The sequence below is a fragment of the Acipenser ruthenus genome, chromosome 9, assembly GCF_902713425.1.
Source record: "Acipenser ruthenus chromosome 9, fAciRut3.2 maternal haplotype, whole genome shotgun sequence".
Taxonomy (NCBI): domain Eukaryota; kingdom Metazoa; phylum Chordata; class Actinopteri; order Acipenseriformes; family Acipenseridae; genus Acipenser; species Acipenser ruthenus.
Genome location: NC_081197.1, coordinates 14,578,882 through 14,594,720, shown reverse-complemented (window position 1 = coordinate 14,594,720; position 15,839 = coordinate 14,578,882). Strand labels below are relative to the sequence as shown.

The following is a 15,839-nucleotide window of genomic DNA, read 5'->3' as shown; positions in this document are numbered from 1 at the left end:
GGAACTATTTTGTTAGCTACAGTACAATTATTACAAACTCTGCAAGTAAGCCTGTGAAATAAGGATGAGTGGATGTTTCAATTCTAAGATCTGAAGTAAAAACAATTGAAAAAAGCAGTACAGTCAGACTCCAGTACAATAAATGCAACTAAATTACTCCAGAGAAGCTAGCAAACGCTATAGCAAAACAAATAAAACAAATACAGCATTAAAAGTGGCCCAATCTGTTATCAGATTGTAAACATCCTGTCTCTGCTTTGTAGGTTGTTTTTGCCTCTGTACTAAAATTGAAAAAAATAAAATACAATTCCAGAAACAAAAATGTATAAAGTTCCAGTTAAGTGCAAACCAATAATAGTCTTCATTTATACCAGCAAGGGTGTTACTTACACACAGGGATGTTAAAAAACTACTTTCCCTTTAACTTTATATTTCAATACCTTCTTTAATTTAACAACAAAGGCACAGCGCCACCAAGTAACTCAATGTTGCATAGCAATGTTAAAGAATGGAAAGTCAAACCTGAATTTCCACCATACATCTATAAATTCCAGATTCTGTACATTTCACAAATGAAATGAAGATTTAAAAAAAAAAAAAACACTTACCAGGTGGTGGGAATGTGCCAGTATTTGACTGGCTGTGAGGGCCTCCTCCTCTGATGACTCATCGGAATCCTCATGGTTGATTTTGCTCAGGCTGGGTGTGCTTCCTGAGAGCTGGCTCTCTTCAAGCAGCTGCATGTCACTCTTGTCCAGGCTGTCTAGAGAACGGCGGCGAACTCCCCAGTTAAAGTTATCCATGCTCTCGCCCTGCAAGAGACCAAACCCTTCAATTACATAGCGCTGGGAAACAGCAGAGCTTGTATTTGCAGGCTTGGATAAGAAATTAATAAAACTTCAAATCACACACTCCACTCCAGCATCTTGCTGAATGTACTGTGCAAAAGAAAAGAGATTTTCAAAATGAGCTAATGCAGGTAAAGAACCACATAAAAAAAAAGAAGCCAAAAGGCTGATGTTAGCTTGCTGTTTATCGCTGTTCCATTAAGGGCACGTCTTGCTAATTAAATATTTATATTCCTTAATCCCAAGAGTCCATCTGCTGTACAGCCTGTTGTTCTGACACAGGTGATGACCTATTACAAGGACATGGCTTGTAAAAGTTTGTTTCCTGAATATCCAAGTAAAAACTTATAGTAAACTTAAAGTATGTCAGAACACAGGCCCGCATTTATATTGAACCTTTTTTTCAGGATCAACAACACATCAATGTTTTTTTTTAATTTTTTTTATTTCTGGTGCTATTTGCACCATTTATGTGAAAACACATCAGTAATGGTACCGAGCTAGTTATAAACAATGAGGCATTATTCCTTAATGAAACTTGGTTATTTCTCGCTATTTTGGTAATATTCCCATTTTTACTTTCCTTCATTTGCCTTTAAATCATGAATTGACAGTAGAATGACTATACAGAATAATGTACACAATGTTCTGTAAAAACTGCTTTAATCTAGAAAAAGCGAAGGTCAATGTAAACAAGCAACATAAATGATGCATGCTTGCCACCAGGCAGATCTTTTTACAAAGGTACAGCAGAATGGACCTATTTAAGATTGAGTGGATCTTAGGGGTCACATTTTGTGTATACCACCAATTTGCCAGACAGTCCACCCATAGCTCTTCATTGAAATAAAGCATGCACTCCAGCCTAGAGCTACTGAATGGCAACTGTAGAATTACATGTTATAAACAGGCCTTGTGTTGACATGCACTCTTGCATGTGACAATTAGCTTGGTCTTTATAACATCAATGTTTATCCCGTAATAGCCAAATCAAAATAGCAAGGCATTTGCTGAAAGCATTCCTGATTTAAGCATGCACAGAATAATTACATGTATGAGATAATGACACAGATATAGGCACTGTGCAAAAATAGCAAACTGATCAAAAGTGACGATGAGATACAAAAAGTACTGTAAACATTTCAACATTTCGCCACTTCAGAAAACCATCTTCATTTGACACATAACTGATTCTTACCTGAAGCTCCTGGGTCGCACAGACAAAAACAAAAAAAGAAATGAAATTACACATAATCAAGACAAGCTATCCAGTTTAATCAAGTATAATCTGTTTTGGAAATCTCAGCATTGATTTGCAAACTATGGAATAGTTAACATTGGTTGTTAAAACAATAACAATAACACTAGCATCCCTAATACCTCCTTTTCATGACTAACTTAAAAAACAATGGCATTTAAAATAATGCAAATATAATGACTTAGCAACAGAGGTCTTATATGATCCAAGTACAGTGAATGCATGTGCTCACCAGCATGATAAGTATATACAAATAACCTTCTGATTTGCTTGCTAATAGTTTGTTTTCTGTTTCAAAAATTTGTGCAAATGACACTTAAAAAATATGACAAAACTTTCTTTCCACCGATAAAAGCATGGGCCGAAACGTTTGTCAGCTTGATCTTAAATTTAAAGTCATAGATAAAAAAAGAATCCTTACTCAGTAGTAAATATCTGTAGCTGCCAGGTTAACATACCTCTCCATCCTCCAACTCCACGTCCAGGAAGTCGAAGTCTCTGAAGACTCTGAACTGCTGCTCGCTGGTGGTGTCGTCCATGTTCTCCTGCTCCCTCGCACCGTCCTCCGAGGACACCAAGCTAGCCTGGTGCTCAATCAGATCAAGATCCCCACAGGAGGAGAAAATCACCTGCAACAAACTCTCCTCTTTAACACTGACCGGCTCCCTTTGGTGTTAGTAAAACAAAAATGCATGAACTGCCATCACATCATGCACTGGCTATTTTTATACCGCTGTTCTATTTTTAATATAGAGCACAGATATCAAATTGCGGCCTGCTAATATAACAATAGGCAGAGCATTAACTCTTCCACTGTCAGTTCTAATACAGATATTCAAACCCTCCTTCTTTATATTAGTAATACTTTTACACACCAGTTCTGAAACTCTGCTTCTCTGTTTCTATGTAATGCAAAACAATTGATAGTAATAATACAGCTCTGTAAAAAAACAAAATACTTCATTCTATTCAATTCACGGTACACTGTTTAGTACACTTCAAAAATGAGATTTAGGAAGGGATTTTGCTTTAATGCTAAAATGAACACTGGAAAGGGTACCGAAGACTTACTGAAGGGTTTTTGGTTAGCCCCACTTCTTGCCCACATAGAGAGAGCACATTAACCAGCTTTTCCCTGGTTCGTTTCTGTAAAATGGAAATAAAAATTGTATGACAAATTCCGCTGTAAAGTGCTTCTTAAGGAGTAAGACCAGTTTAACATTAATTTACCAACATTCAAACTTCCGAATTATATTCATATATACGTTTTTGAACCGGTATTATATTGTTTAGTGCAGCACAGCCATATCATATTTGCCCCTTTCCTCTTACCTGTGAGGACTGTGGTCTTTTCCAGCTCACAGGCACCAGGACATTGGAGTTTGAGCCTGATGATGTTGAGGAGGTGCTCCGGGTGACAGCTATAGCTCTGCTTTTACCATCTCGCCCTGCTGGCCCCTGCAGGTCATCATATCTCCTCCCAATGACTGGAGTCTACAGACAGGGAGAACGGCTTCACTTTCCAAAATCCCTACTGTACACCAATGACTTAGCAACATATAGCAACACAAGATGAAATCACGACGATAACATGACTATTTGGTGTGACACTCTAAGTCCGTTTAGATTTTTAAATTCTTTAACATTTCCTTCAAAGAGCTTTCGCTAGCGAATGTTGCTTGTAGAGCTAATTACTGAGCGGTTCATTCATTTTTAATACTTGCTTTAGTTCTCACCAGTATCTTATTGACTGCTCTGGGTGGTTGCAACACTTCACTAAAATACACATAACTGTTCTCATGACAAATAGCAATAGAACACGAGCCAATTAAAGCATTCCAGTTGTTTCAGTAGTTACCAGATTAGCTCATCGACAGCAATAAAGACAACTTCAAATCCCCAAAAGCTTTACTTTATGGTAATGTATGGTACTTACTCATTTACTTGGCAGCATCTGCAGTAAAACTAATTACACTGTACAGTATTTCGTTTTGTTTTTAACAAAACAAGCTAAAAGGTTATAAATATATTTATGTAAAAAACATCAGTTAAACACCGTAACTGCTGTTCTGCTAGTTTGTCCTCCAGTAATGTTTAACATTTTCCAGACTCTAGCTATGTCTGATACAATGGGTTGTTGAAAGACTGACATCATTTCCTGCAATTCAAAAAACCACATAAATAGCCCTTTTGCTTAATCTGAGTTCCCACACATTAGTAAGTTCTGATCAGATAGATCCGTTACTAAGATAGAGGTTTTGTTTTTCTTAGCCTTAACAAAAATTGTGGTTGTTCATTTTGTCCGCATTTGGGAAAAGACGTACTGTTTCATACAGACAAACAATTTTTTACATTTTTAAATCATTAATGTAATTTTATTCCCACTAACTAAAGGTTGGTTTTAATTCAGTAAGCTTAAAAACTATATAAAAAATGCAATGTTATTTACTTTTACCAATATCTTTTTTTTTTTTTTTTTTTTGTTTAAAGCTCTTAACAATACAAGCCTACAACATGTGTACAGATTTGCTCTCCTCCTCTCTCACTTGATTTTATTAATAGAAAAACGGTTAAAACTGAACCACTTGAGACTTATTAATAATGTACAACAGAATTCACTGAGAGTGAAACCGGGAGATGGTTTGTACCTCAGAAATATCAAAGTGAAAATCCAAAGTCTTCCCTGGCAGCTCCTTTGAAGAGCTGTCCCACACCCGGCTCATGTGTACGTGCGTCAGGTCACTGTGCGGGTACGAGGGCAACACTAGGCTGGCAGAACGAGAGACCACCAACTTGAGAATGTTCAGGGCTTCCTTCCAGTGAACACTCTGAAAGAAAGGGCAGGAATCGCTTTTCATTTTATACCTAAACTGGACAATGCACACCAATTCTACACTGATAAACAGTATGGAATGCATTTTGTGGTATAATATACACACAACATCCTTTATATTTCTAATGTTAACATTCGAAAGCACTTTAGCGTAAGGCAATGCGCCAAAGTAGCTGCCTCTGTGCTGGGTGTGTCCTGGATATATTTGTCCCTTATCAAACAGTGCTGAGTAGCGTTGTCCGGTTTATAGCTTTACATACAAGAGGTCTATTTTAATAGCCTAAACAGAGCTACAATACCCAGTACTACATTACTCAGTACATGAAAAAGAAGGTTTTTAAATGTTAGTAACCTTTTTCTGCTGCTGTTTAGTTCATTAAAATGAACTCCATTGTTGCTGGTACTTATTTAGCTGATAATTAGACAAGGATAATGTGATTTTTTTCTTGCTATGTTATTGTACTTAAATTTGTTCCAATATAGTTAGGCATATTGTACAGCAGAACGATGCAGTAGTCTTCAAGTACAATGTGAACAATAAGGTGATGTTCTGGGTTACATTTCTTATATAAAATACTGGTATTGGTTAGTTTTTTTTAATCAATTTTCTCCTTAATTCCTCTATTTAAGAAATGAACTTGGCCAATTTACTGTCAGCATGATGCAATTAGTTTTCCAGTCTCCAACAAAGTACTTTGAATTTTAAATAAAGCTTTATTAACCTGATATAATGTACCTGTTACAGTGCTTATGTTAACACAGCCTCTTACACTAACCGCCACAAAACATTACATGACCACTCATCAGGAAGGTTACCTCTCCAGGCTCCCTTTTCTTATACATTTATCATCAAGCAGGGCAGACTGCAAAGGAGGTCTTCCTATAGTTTTTCCTCTGCGGAATTCAAATTAATCATCTTTTGAAATACAATTTGCAGAATATTAATATACTGATTTCTCCCATTGTGACTGTACTTATCTGGTGCAATTTGATTCTAAAATATCTAATTTATAATTACTATTTTTGGGGTGCCTTTGGGAGTTTTATTCTTGTATAATTTTGTGCATTCAACTGGAATCTACAGTACATGCTTTTATTATCACTTAAAGATTCATTGACCTGACTTTAGTGAGGGTTACAAAAGCTACATTCATTCCAATTAAGGTCATTAAAATCTTTGTGTTTTACCTGGACAAATTTTTCAATGGTCTTCAGCACCTCCATGTTGAACTGTTTGACAGGAATGCCAGTGAGATCCATGTGACTGAGGAGACTGTAGATGATCTGAAGAAGAGACTGTTGCATGCTGGGAAGGCCCTTTTCTAACAGCTGCATTGAAAGTGAAATGTTAATTGCATATTCGTGAAGAGCTTTAAAAATACGTTTAACACTACATTATTACAGTCACTTAAAATAAACATGTCTAAACTAAGTTATTAGCAACATATATTCCCCTTGTGCTCAAGAATGTCCTGACAAAGTTTTATCACAAATAAACTTGCAGCAGTAGGATGTTACATGCAACATCTTCTAGTTCTACTAAAACTCAAGCAGCGAAACAGAAATGAAACTGTGGTGCTAATCACGTTTCACTACAACTGCATAACAACACCATCATCACCCCTTGAAAGCATGGGAATCATAACACAAACCTCTGTCATATAAGTAACTATATTCAATGTGATATCAGCAAATGCTTCATGAAGGTATCGGCAAACAACATTAACCCAGGTGGCACAGTCCCTTGTGTACGCGTGGGTCTTGTACAGCGTCATGACATGAGCAAGGTTTGAGAGCTTGGTATTCTTCTCTTCTATGCACACCTAGAAAATGGGAACCACAAAACAACAACTATAGAAAACAATCTAGGAATCTGAAAATATCATATCATATTTATATCCTTAAAGACTATTTTATTATATTATAATTGAGGTTTAAGAATGAGCACTACTACAAACCTGGGCTATCCTTTCAGCAATATCCTTACAGAAAGGAGTTGGGCTGTCAAAGTGCTGAATTAGATGGGGAAGCAGACACGATACATTCAATGGGAAACCTAAAACAGAGGAATGATGAAAAGTAGATTTTTGACATAAACGGGAGATATTACAAGCATTAAAAGTGCAAATGTTCCATTTATAACTTACACGACCCGAGATTAGGAGGTTGACATTTGTTAATGAGGAATCCAACTTGTTAATAATACTGTGAGTGTTCATCTTATCATAGTTTGTACACTGTAGTCATGTTGCTCACACATTTAGAATGAAATACTGCATGTCTGGTGGAAACTTTCAGATCTTACTAAGAACAGTTCATGGTTAGTGCAAAATTATTTTGCCAACATAAATGTTAAAAAAAAAAAAAAAAAAAAACCACAAACAGACAACTTAAAACTTTAAAGAAAAACATGTATAAAGGCTTAAGTTAGTAATACTTCATAAATGATTTCCACCCAGCATATTGTATTACTAAAGTGTAAAACATTGTCGTCAACACGTTGATCTCGAGCTACTGGTAGCTTGCCCCGTGGTTTAAAAGTAGCTCCTGACAAGTATACACACACACACATATATATATATATGTGTGTGTCTGTGTGGTGTGTGTGTGTTACTTCATAGTAAAACAATACAGGCCGATCATAGCAGTTTTGGAATCTTATTAGTTACAGAGTTGGAATGCATGTGCAATTATTATTTTATGTATTTAAAAAAAAAAGTCACTACACCTCATCTGTTCAGCGTGAACCATGGATGCAGAAGCAGGTTATTAAAAATACCCATTTAACTGCAAACAGACTTACACGAAGAATTAGAGAGGTTGACCTTTTTTCATTTCTGGTATAAGACTCTACAAGACTTCAACAACACATGTATTTAATGTTATAGGCTTGATCCATGTAGCAAACTCATGTATTACTCATCTTGTGCAATAATGGGTCACAACTCACAAGGCAATGCTGCAGCAAATAAAACAAGTGAGGCTTTATCAGGCTGTACCATGCAGCTATGAACATTGTATGGAACTGAATGTGAATTGACTTTAATTACCTATGGCTTGAGAGGAGTCCACCACTGACACCCGAGAAACAGGAGTCAGCTGGCTGAAGAGCTGGAGGGTCAGGTCAGTGGTCGAGAGGGAGGTAAACCCTTTTAGCAACAGCTGCTGTAACCCTGAAAAGTTGGCCCACTTCAGCTGCCCTTGGAGTTTCTCCAGCTTCTCCCTGTTTTCTGCTTTATCTAGGGGGATCTGCACCAGCAACTTGTGAAGCAGCCTCAGTGACATCTGGTACTCAAACTCAAAGTCTGACTCCATCAGCGAGACAGCCACCCAGAAGATGGTAGCCAGGAGGTTTGTGGGATTGTTCACGTTTGCTGGGTCTGTGATGTTGTCTTTTGAAGAGGATGAGCTCCGGGTCTTGGATAAAATGCCCTGCTGTGTGCAGGCCTGGATTTTGTCCAGTGTAGCACTCCTGGGAGGGTCTAAGCACTGATCAACCACACCAAACTTCTTGGGCACGGAGAAGCTCCTTTGGTGCCTGCTGCGCTCGGCTGTGCCCATGCCACTGGCTCCGACCCCTGCGCTCAGATTCAACTGGCCGGTGCTCTTACTGCTGGACGCCAGCTTGGCGTTGGTCAGGAAATCAGGGGACGATGACCTAATTTTACCACCACCCCCCCAAAAAGAAAATACAATTAACATCCAAGTAATATAACTTTTTTTCAGGAAGAAAGTAGAAGCAAACTAGGGGTTGTACTGTAGAAGACACTCTCTTTTTTACTAAATCATTATTATCGTAGCAGAAATTACAATTCTAAAATCTATCACAAACAACTTAAGACTTCTTACAAGCCATCAACTTAAATGCCTGATTTGATTATTTTGGGTTTGGTAACTTTTTGAAAAAACTGTGGTCATAATAATTTTGAATAAAAACCTTAGAAAATCTAGCCCATGATGATGATGATGATTATTATTATTATTATTATTATTATTATTATTATTATTATTATTATTATTATTCCCTCCCTGTGTTCACCAACCAAGTGTTGCCACCTTAATGGTTGGTTTCACAGACCCAGATTAGTGTCACTCTTGGACTACCCAATGTTAATTTAGGTAAGGTAGTCCAAGACTAATCAGGGTCTGTGAAACCAGCTCTGTTTGTCTATTTAGTTATACAGTTTGTGTAGATTCAGCTTTGAAAACAAGCGATTGTTCTGTTTTAGGAAAAAGTGTTATGGATGGCTAATACAACTCAACTTTCATTGCTATCTGCACAAGACACATTTGCATTTGATATGTCTATTTTGTTATAAACAAGCTTACAAAACAGCAATGTGCAGTAAATTGTGTTTCAAAAACTTCACAAAAACCAGTCACTTGATAGGAAGATAGAACCAGTATGCTTGTCCCTACTTAGAAGTTCAACAATACACTGTACATACATGGGTATGCCTTTATTTATATAATTGAATCATATGTTATGTTATGTTTATGAAAGCATAGCATTGTCAGGATTCTGCACAGTGATCCCTTTAAGGATAAGCTTGATTCTGAATGGCTGTTGAGCAGGGTAATGTAATGCGATTGCAATGCAGTACCATGCTGTGCACAACAGCAACGAGACTAAAAACAGATGCAGTACAAAAAAAGAAAAAAAAACTAACATACTTGTGCTTGAAAAAAAACACTGACTTACCTTGACAAAATAGCCATTAAATCTGCATTCTTCAAACAGTCGGCCAAATTATCCACAACTGATTCCAAAGTAAGCAGGGCTTCCATCACATAGCCCTGAATTAAGCAAAGATGTGAAAGACACAGAAATCTACCTGTAATGCACGAGGTATGGAGAAGCATATTGCTGTGGATACAATAATACTCCAATCACACATGACCTGGTACAGGGTTTCAGCACACTAAAATTTGACCGCGTTTTAAAAATACGTGGGTATGTTGTTTAGGCTTCAACATGTTCAGTTAGTTCTATAAAAAAAATGCACCAATGGCTTCACTTATATCTTTTCAAATTGCTTACAGCATATCATGCTTATACTACACATGAATCATAGTTTACATTTCTATGCTTTACCATGCTTTGTCTTGCTTTCACTATGCTTCACAACACTTTGCTCTACTTGCACCTGCTTATTCACAGCCAAGTGAATTGTAATCAGGATTTCATTTCAATGGTGATGCGTCCCTGAGGTGTGAAACCTGACAGAATAGTGAAAAGCAGTGAAACGAAAGTACCTGAACTTCATCTCCATGTTCTCCTATGACTTCCACCAGACGAGAGATCAGGTCGGACACTGCGTGGGCAGACAGAGGCTGTTTCAAGGCTCTGAAGATTTGGAAAGAGCGGCCCGCATAGTGCCGGGAGGAGCTTGACAGCCCGGTTTGTAACGCCACATCACTCAGCTGCTGCTCCAAATGGAAATCTGCAGTCCGTGGAGAACACACATTTAATGTTTTGCGGAAACTGCATATAAACCAATGACCTTATAAATAAATCTACAGGAAAATAAATGACCACAAAGTGAGCTGGAAGAAAATTATTCAAAAATTGATTTTTTTGTTTTAATTTAATAAGGTCTTTACGCTGTCTGGATTAAGTGGCACTATTTTTTATCTACCAGTAGGAGATTGATTGTGTGGCTGATGCAAATGCCGCTCCAGTTCATTCAATAACAGCCGAAGTGTGACCAGCCTACCTGACTTTGACTCTTTGAAAACAGACACCACGTGGCGAAGGAAGTTAGCCAGTTGATCGGCACTCTTGGAATTCTGGTTTTTGGGAGTGATGTCCTCGTGGCACCAAAGGGGTCCAAACGCCCTAAAAATAAAAAGGAAGATGATTTTAAATACTAGATGGTGCTGAGGATAGAAGTAACAGCAGAAACAGAGACCAGACTTGAAATGAACTGGGAATTATATTGCACTAAAGGAGAACATTTCACACTGTGCCAGTTTTGTATGGTTGTAAATCATTCCAAACTGTGCCTTTGTCAAGTTCTTAGTACCTGTACATAATTTTTCATATTATTACCCTATGTATACAAAAAAGTATATATATCTGTTATATTTTGGAACCTATATGTCTCTGATTGGGACTGTATATAGCTATGTAGATGACAGTCTTTTCACCTGGTGGTTAGAAACTCTATTAGCTTGTTAGCTTTCTCATCAGACTCGGTGGATGTTTCCATGTCCTCCATCTCCTGGGAGATCTGAGGCAGGTTCCCGCTGCTGCCTCCCAGGCTGATGTTGGAGGAGGTGGAGCTGGAGCTTAATCCCGAGTCTGGCACTGGAGACGTCTGATACTCCCTTAAGAAGTCAAAACCACCTGGCAGTGCGGAGGAAGATACAGTGAACTGCGCTCATTTATTTTCCACACATACAAAGTCATTCTGTCAGCACAGGTTAAGCTAATACTTAATTCTAATGTCTTTCTCTATAATTACTCCTAAACGTCAATTTGACAGCTGACAAATACCAGAATGCACTAAAAGCATTAAAGAATAATGATAAACCATAGTCAAGCAAGCTAAAAAACAAAACAAAAAAAACAACATGTGAGAAATAGATAACGATCTAAACACATAGTCTAACATATTCAGTAGCACCTGCACTATTGTGAAGTTATAAAAACAAAGTAATGATTTCACAAGAGGTTTTTGTCAATTTCTTTAATGATATAACATTGAATGTAGGGCTGTGTCCGAAGGTTCGAAAGTTCGTTCCCTAGCCAGGGATTCAAAGATTATTTTAAACCTTCAAAGGTTCGTCAGACGGATTCACGCACTGTATGTTTTTTTTCTTCTTCTTCCTGTTAACAGAAACTGTTTGACAATGTGTGAATACTATAAATAACACATTAAATGTCACTCACATGCAGAATTCGATCTTTTGATGTGTATAATGCATATTACGTAAACAAAAGTACAAAATACAAAATATACGCTAACACTAATAATTTTAATTTTGAAAAAGCCCCTCCAGCTCGTGTTAACCAGAAGCAAATTTCTTCATTCGCCATCTCGACAGCAAAGCACTGTATAGCGTAATCTGTATTGACAGAAATGTCTCGAAACCCCTCTGCTGTTTGGGATTTTTTTGTTAAATGCCCAGACGGCCAAAAAAAGTTGAATGCAAACTGTGCAAGTGACTCGTATCATGGCGGCATAACCAATCTCTGGGGTCACTTGACAATATTATTAATATTTTTAATAGTAATAAAATGTGACTGATAAGCTGCTTGGAACGGTGACAGTTAAATAAAGCTTTGTCCACTGCAGTTGGTGCTGCTGCAATCCAAGTTTACTGTATATATCGCAAGCAGCATCAATTACGTGTAAATAAACAACATGTATTTTAATTTTTATTTAAATTATAAAAACATGATTACTGTTCTATATAACGTATTTTTAAACTACATGTGAATGTTTTATTCCATTTATATGGATTACCTGTAAAATAATAGGATTTTCAATGAAATATAAAGAAGTAGCTATGATGACGTCACCAATAAATTATGCAAATGAGTACCATTGAAGGTTCAAACCTTCCTTCGGTAATGTGTTCCGAACCTTCGAAGGTCAAAATGTACCCTTCACTGCAGCCCTAATTGAATGTCATTCTGTCTTGGCAGCCCCCTTTACCAAAACCAAATGAAGAATATCTTTCTTCGTAAATTAATTCTATTTTTGGCACCACCACACTTTATTTTGAATGTTCATCAAGACAATTGTTTTCAGGGATACCAAGCTATTTAATATGCAAGGGATGGGGTACAATGGGCAATATATGTAAGAGCATCAGTCAATGCACATTTATTCATCTTTCCTAATGGTCAATCCCTGGGTTGCGTGGCAGAGAGAGTGTTACCTGTGTAGAGGTATTCTGGCTGGTAGCTGGACTTCACTGTCAGAGTCTTGCTTTCACTCATCTCTCTGGTAAGAAGAAGCACTGATGCTATGACCTGGAAGTTGTTGTTGCAGCACAGCGCAATCAATAGATGAAGAAGCAGTCGTTTACTGTGCTCAAACACTTCTGGACGGTAATGATCAAGACCTATGGGAAAAAGGGATTTAAAAAAGGAAAATGAAACACAATCTAATGTAGAAGCAGACTGAGTTGAAAAATGTCCTGTGATGGAGTCAGTACTGAGTTAGTGGACACATTGCATGCTTACCAGAATAATTAATCATTCCTTTACAGATTTGTCTTTCGGACTATCTCAGTTTTATGAATAAACGCACCAGAACATACCCAAAAACAGAGCTTGGAGTAACAAAGGCAGATGCAAAGCCCAGTCTTCTCGGACACTGTGATCAACGACCAACTCGGTCATGAAGATGACGGCTATATTACACCTGGAAAAGACAAGCTTGATTTAGTTTAATTCTGTTTAGAGACATGCAGGATCCTGTCTATATAAAATGAACATGTTTAGCAAATATAAATGTAACTATGCCCCAGTAAAGCTCCATCAATACACCATAATAACCCTGACCTGAATAACCACCCCTACCAGAGACTGACAATAATATAGTGTATTTTATTAAATAGCATCTTATTTTTTTGATATGTGGTCTACTGTGAAGGATAAGTTGTCCTTATAAAAGTTTACCATGTTAAATTTGAACAATTTTAATTGTAATGCTGTGTTTACAAATGAAATTGACAATGCTTTGACATATTCCTTTGTAAATTATCATGCTTGCATAGTTGTCTTTGCAAAATCAGGCTTTTGAAAGAAAAACATATACACTATTCAACTAGAGAGCTCAGGAATGTCAGATAAACTTTTTTAGATTAATTCAGTTTACCAGGGAGTTTACCCTCAGGCACTTGGAGAAAGATATGCGAGATCGGGTATGGTCAGGATATGATGTGGATCCAAGAAGCATTGCAAATATTTTAGAGCTGTAAATGGGAATCTATAAATACGTAAACATACAGAAATGTTTTACAAATAATTAAGAAAAAATCAGCACAATAAGGAATGTATTCCAATTTTGGTGGATGAGACAAAGGAGTCTTTATTAATGCCTATTCGTCAGAAATAAGAAACCATTCAAATATTACCTGGCACTCACGTGACTGAAAAGGTCTGATTGTTTGCACAATTTGCTTAATGGTTTTGGATGTATTGGAATACGCTCTGGTTGCCACCTGTCAAGGTTTTTACTGGACAGTCATGGAATTCAGCTTTTTGTCTTTCACTGTATCCAGTATGGATAAAGTGGCTATTTCACTGTATCTGGTTGGCTGAGGAACACATCTTTTCTTTAATATGTTTAGCTTATCTAATTTTACACAATGGGCCTTATTCAAAGTCTGCTTTTATGCATACAAACGTTTGACATTCATTTAACTTTGTTGTTAAAATTAGCAACTTTAACTCATGAGCTTTGTAAATAGGGACCACTATTTCAATGCAAAAGTAGCTCAGAATTCACCAAATGAAACCAGAAATGAAAAGTGGTGTCCACATTTTACCCAATTCAAAGCTGGCAACAAGTCAGAAAAATAACATGGTGTTGGGTGCAGGTGTAAAGTTTCAATAGTTTACAAACTTCAAGACATACAGTAAGATGTTGGGATTTCCTCTAACCTGTGCAGTGGTCCCCTTGGAGTGATGGTCTCAGGGAGGTAGTCTACTAGGGGTGCCCAGCATCCTCCGTTCACAGGCATTGGCAGGGGCTGCGGCTGATTGGTCTCCATAACATTCATCAGCCAGCCACTATAGGGAGGCGCAGGGTCATCTGGAGGTGAGGCACATCATTGCACAAGTTTAATCAACCGTTTAAGGCTTGAAACATTCCTTGAATGAAGGCACCTCCATATTTCATCTCCTTTTAAATCGCCAGCTGTCTATTTTTGAACAACATTCATATTTTGTCTGAAAAGAAATATTCAAGCCGTCCCAGAATGAATACCATTGGTATGAAGCATGTTTGAAAGAAAACAGCTCCATGTACAAAGACCTGTATCTAATAGTTAGTGGATTCTTCCTACACAGTTAAAAATGTAGGTTTGCAGAATGTAATCTGAGACAGGCTTTTTAGTTAAGTATAAGCTTGCAATGTAGATTTGATTAATATAAAAGGATGCATGTGGACCAGTAAAAAGTGGGTTATTCAATGATGTGTCAAGCTTTAATGTTCAATCTAAGAAAGTAAAAAGCTTGAATACCTTAATAACCTCATACATACCTAAAATAAGTCACATTCATTCATCGATAGCCAAGAACAGAAAGCTTTATCAAACAGTCAAGGCACCACCTAGATGTAACATTATGCTAGTTACATTCCTTGCATTGCTAACCTTTGAGCGTGGCTGCTACTGCAAAACAAGAGTTTGATTTCCCCTTCCTTAGCTGTACAAATACTGCAAAAGTATATAGACACTACTGAGGTCCAAAAAGAACAAGTAAAACATCAAATATTTACCATCCAAACTTAAATCTTACTTTTGTCATCGTCGTAAGACCCACCGGAGCTGTTGCTGTATCTTGAGTCTAGTCTGGTGTGCGCTCTGATCACATTGCTGATCCTAACATTACACAAATAAACAAACAGTGATGTATTGAACCTCTTACAATCAGCCTGAGCAGGGCAAGCACAAGCTCCAAGATAGGAAACGGGAGAGCAGGTGTTCCAAGTGAAGGGCCGCCGATTCCAGGCAATTCTACACAATATCTAATCAGTGACATCAGTGCAAATACCCTACGACATGCAAATCACAGATGCTGGTGATGGCGGAAATAGTCAGATAAATATTGTATGTACATTACTGTAAGAGACTGGAATCATCTATGCTATGCGAGTAGTTATTCACCTAATATAATTTGGTTCAAGTGTCCTACACTGTCAGCCAGAAACTGTCAACT

General features: G+C 37.4%; 1 protein-coding gene across 8 annotated transcripts in view; it reads right to left on the bottom strand.

Annotated features, from left to right (window-relative positions):
• The window catches only part of LOC117405949 (protein furry homolog), a 111,693-nt gene that overhangs the window by 11,702 nt on the left and 84,152 nt on the right, over positions 1–15,839 (bottom strand). For all 8 annotated transcript variants that reach the window (XM_059030474.1, XM_059030475.1, XM_059030469.1 and 5 more), the window contains exons 36-52: positions 15,420–15,502; positions 14,562–14,712; positions 13,214–13,317; positions 12,830–13,015; positions 11,090–11,288; positions 10,657–10,778; positions 10,196–10,383; positions 9,642–9,736; positions 7,990–8,597; positions 6,898–6,995; positions 6,592–6,762; positions 6,128–6,268; positions 4,755–4,934; positions 3,439–3,600; positions 3,178–3,252; positions 2,565–2,735; positions 609–812 (exon numbers count right to left, since the gene is read on the bottom strand). In XM_059030474.1, the coding sequence (XP_058886457.1) occupies positions 609–812; positions 2,565–2,735; positions 3,178–3,252; positions 3,439–3,600; positions 4,755–4,934; positions 6,128–6,268; positions 6,592–6,762; positions 6,898–6,995; positions 7,990–8,597; positions 9,642–9,736; positions 10,196–10,383; positions 10,657–10,778; positions 11,090–11,288; positions 12,830–13,015; positions 13,214–13,317; positions 14,562–14,712; positions 15,420–15,502 (2,938 nt within the window). The remainder of the gene's footprint in view (positions 1–608; positions 813–2,564; positions 2,736–3,177; positions 3,253–3,438; positions 3,601–4,754; positions 4,935–6,127; positions 6,269–6,591; positions 6,763–6,897; positions 6,996–7,989; positions 8,598–9,641; positions 9,737–10,195; positions 10,384–10,656; positions 10,779–11,089; positions 11,289–12,829; positions 13,016–13,213; positions 13,318–14,561; positions 14,713–15,419; positions 15,503–15,839) is intronic.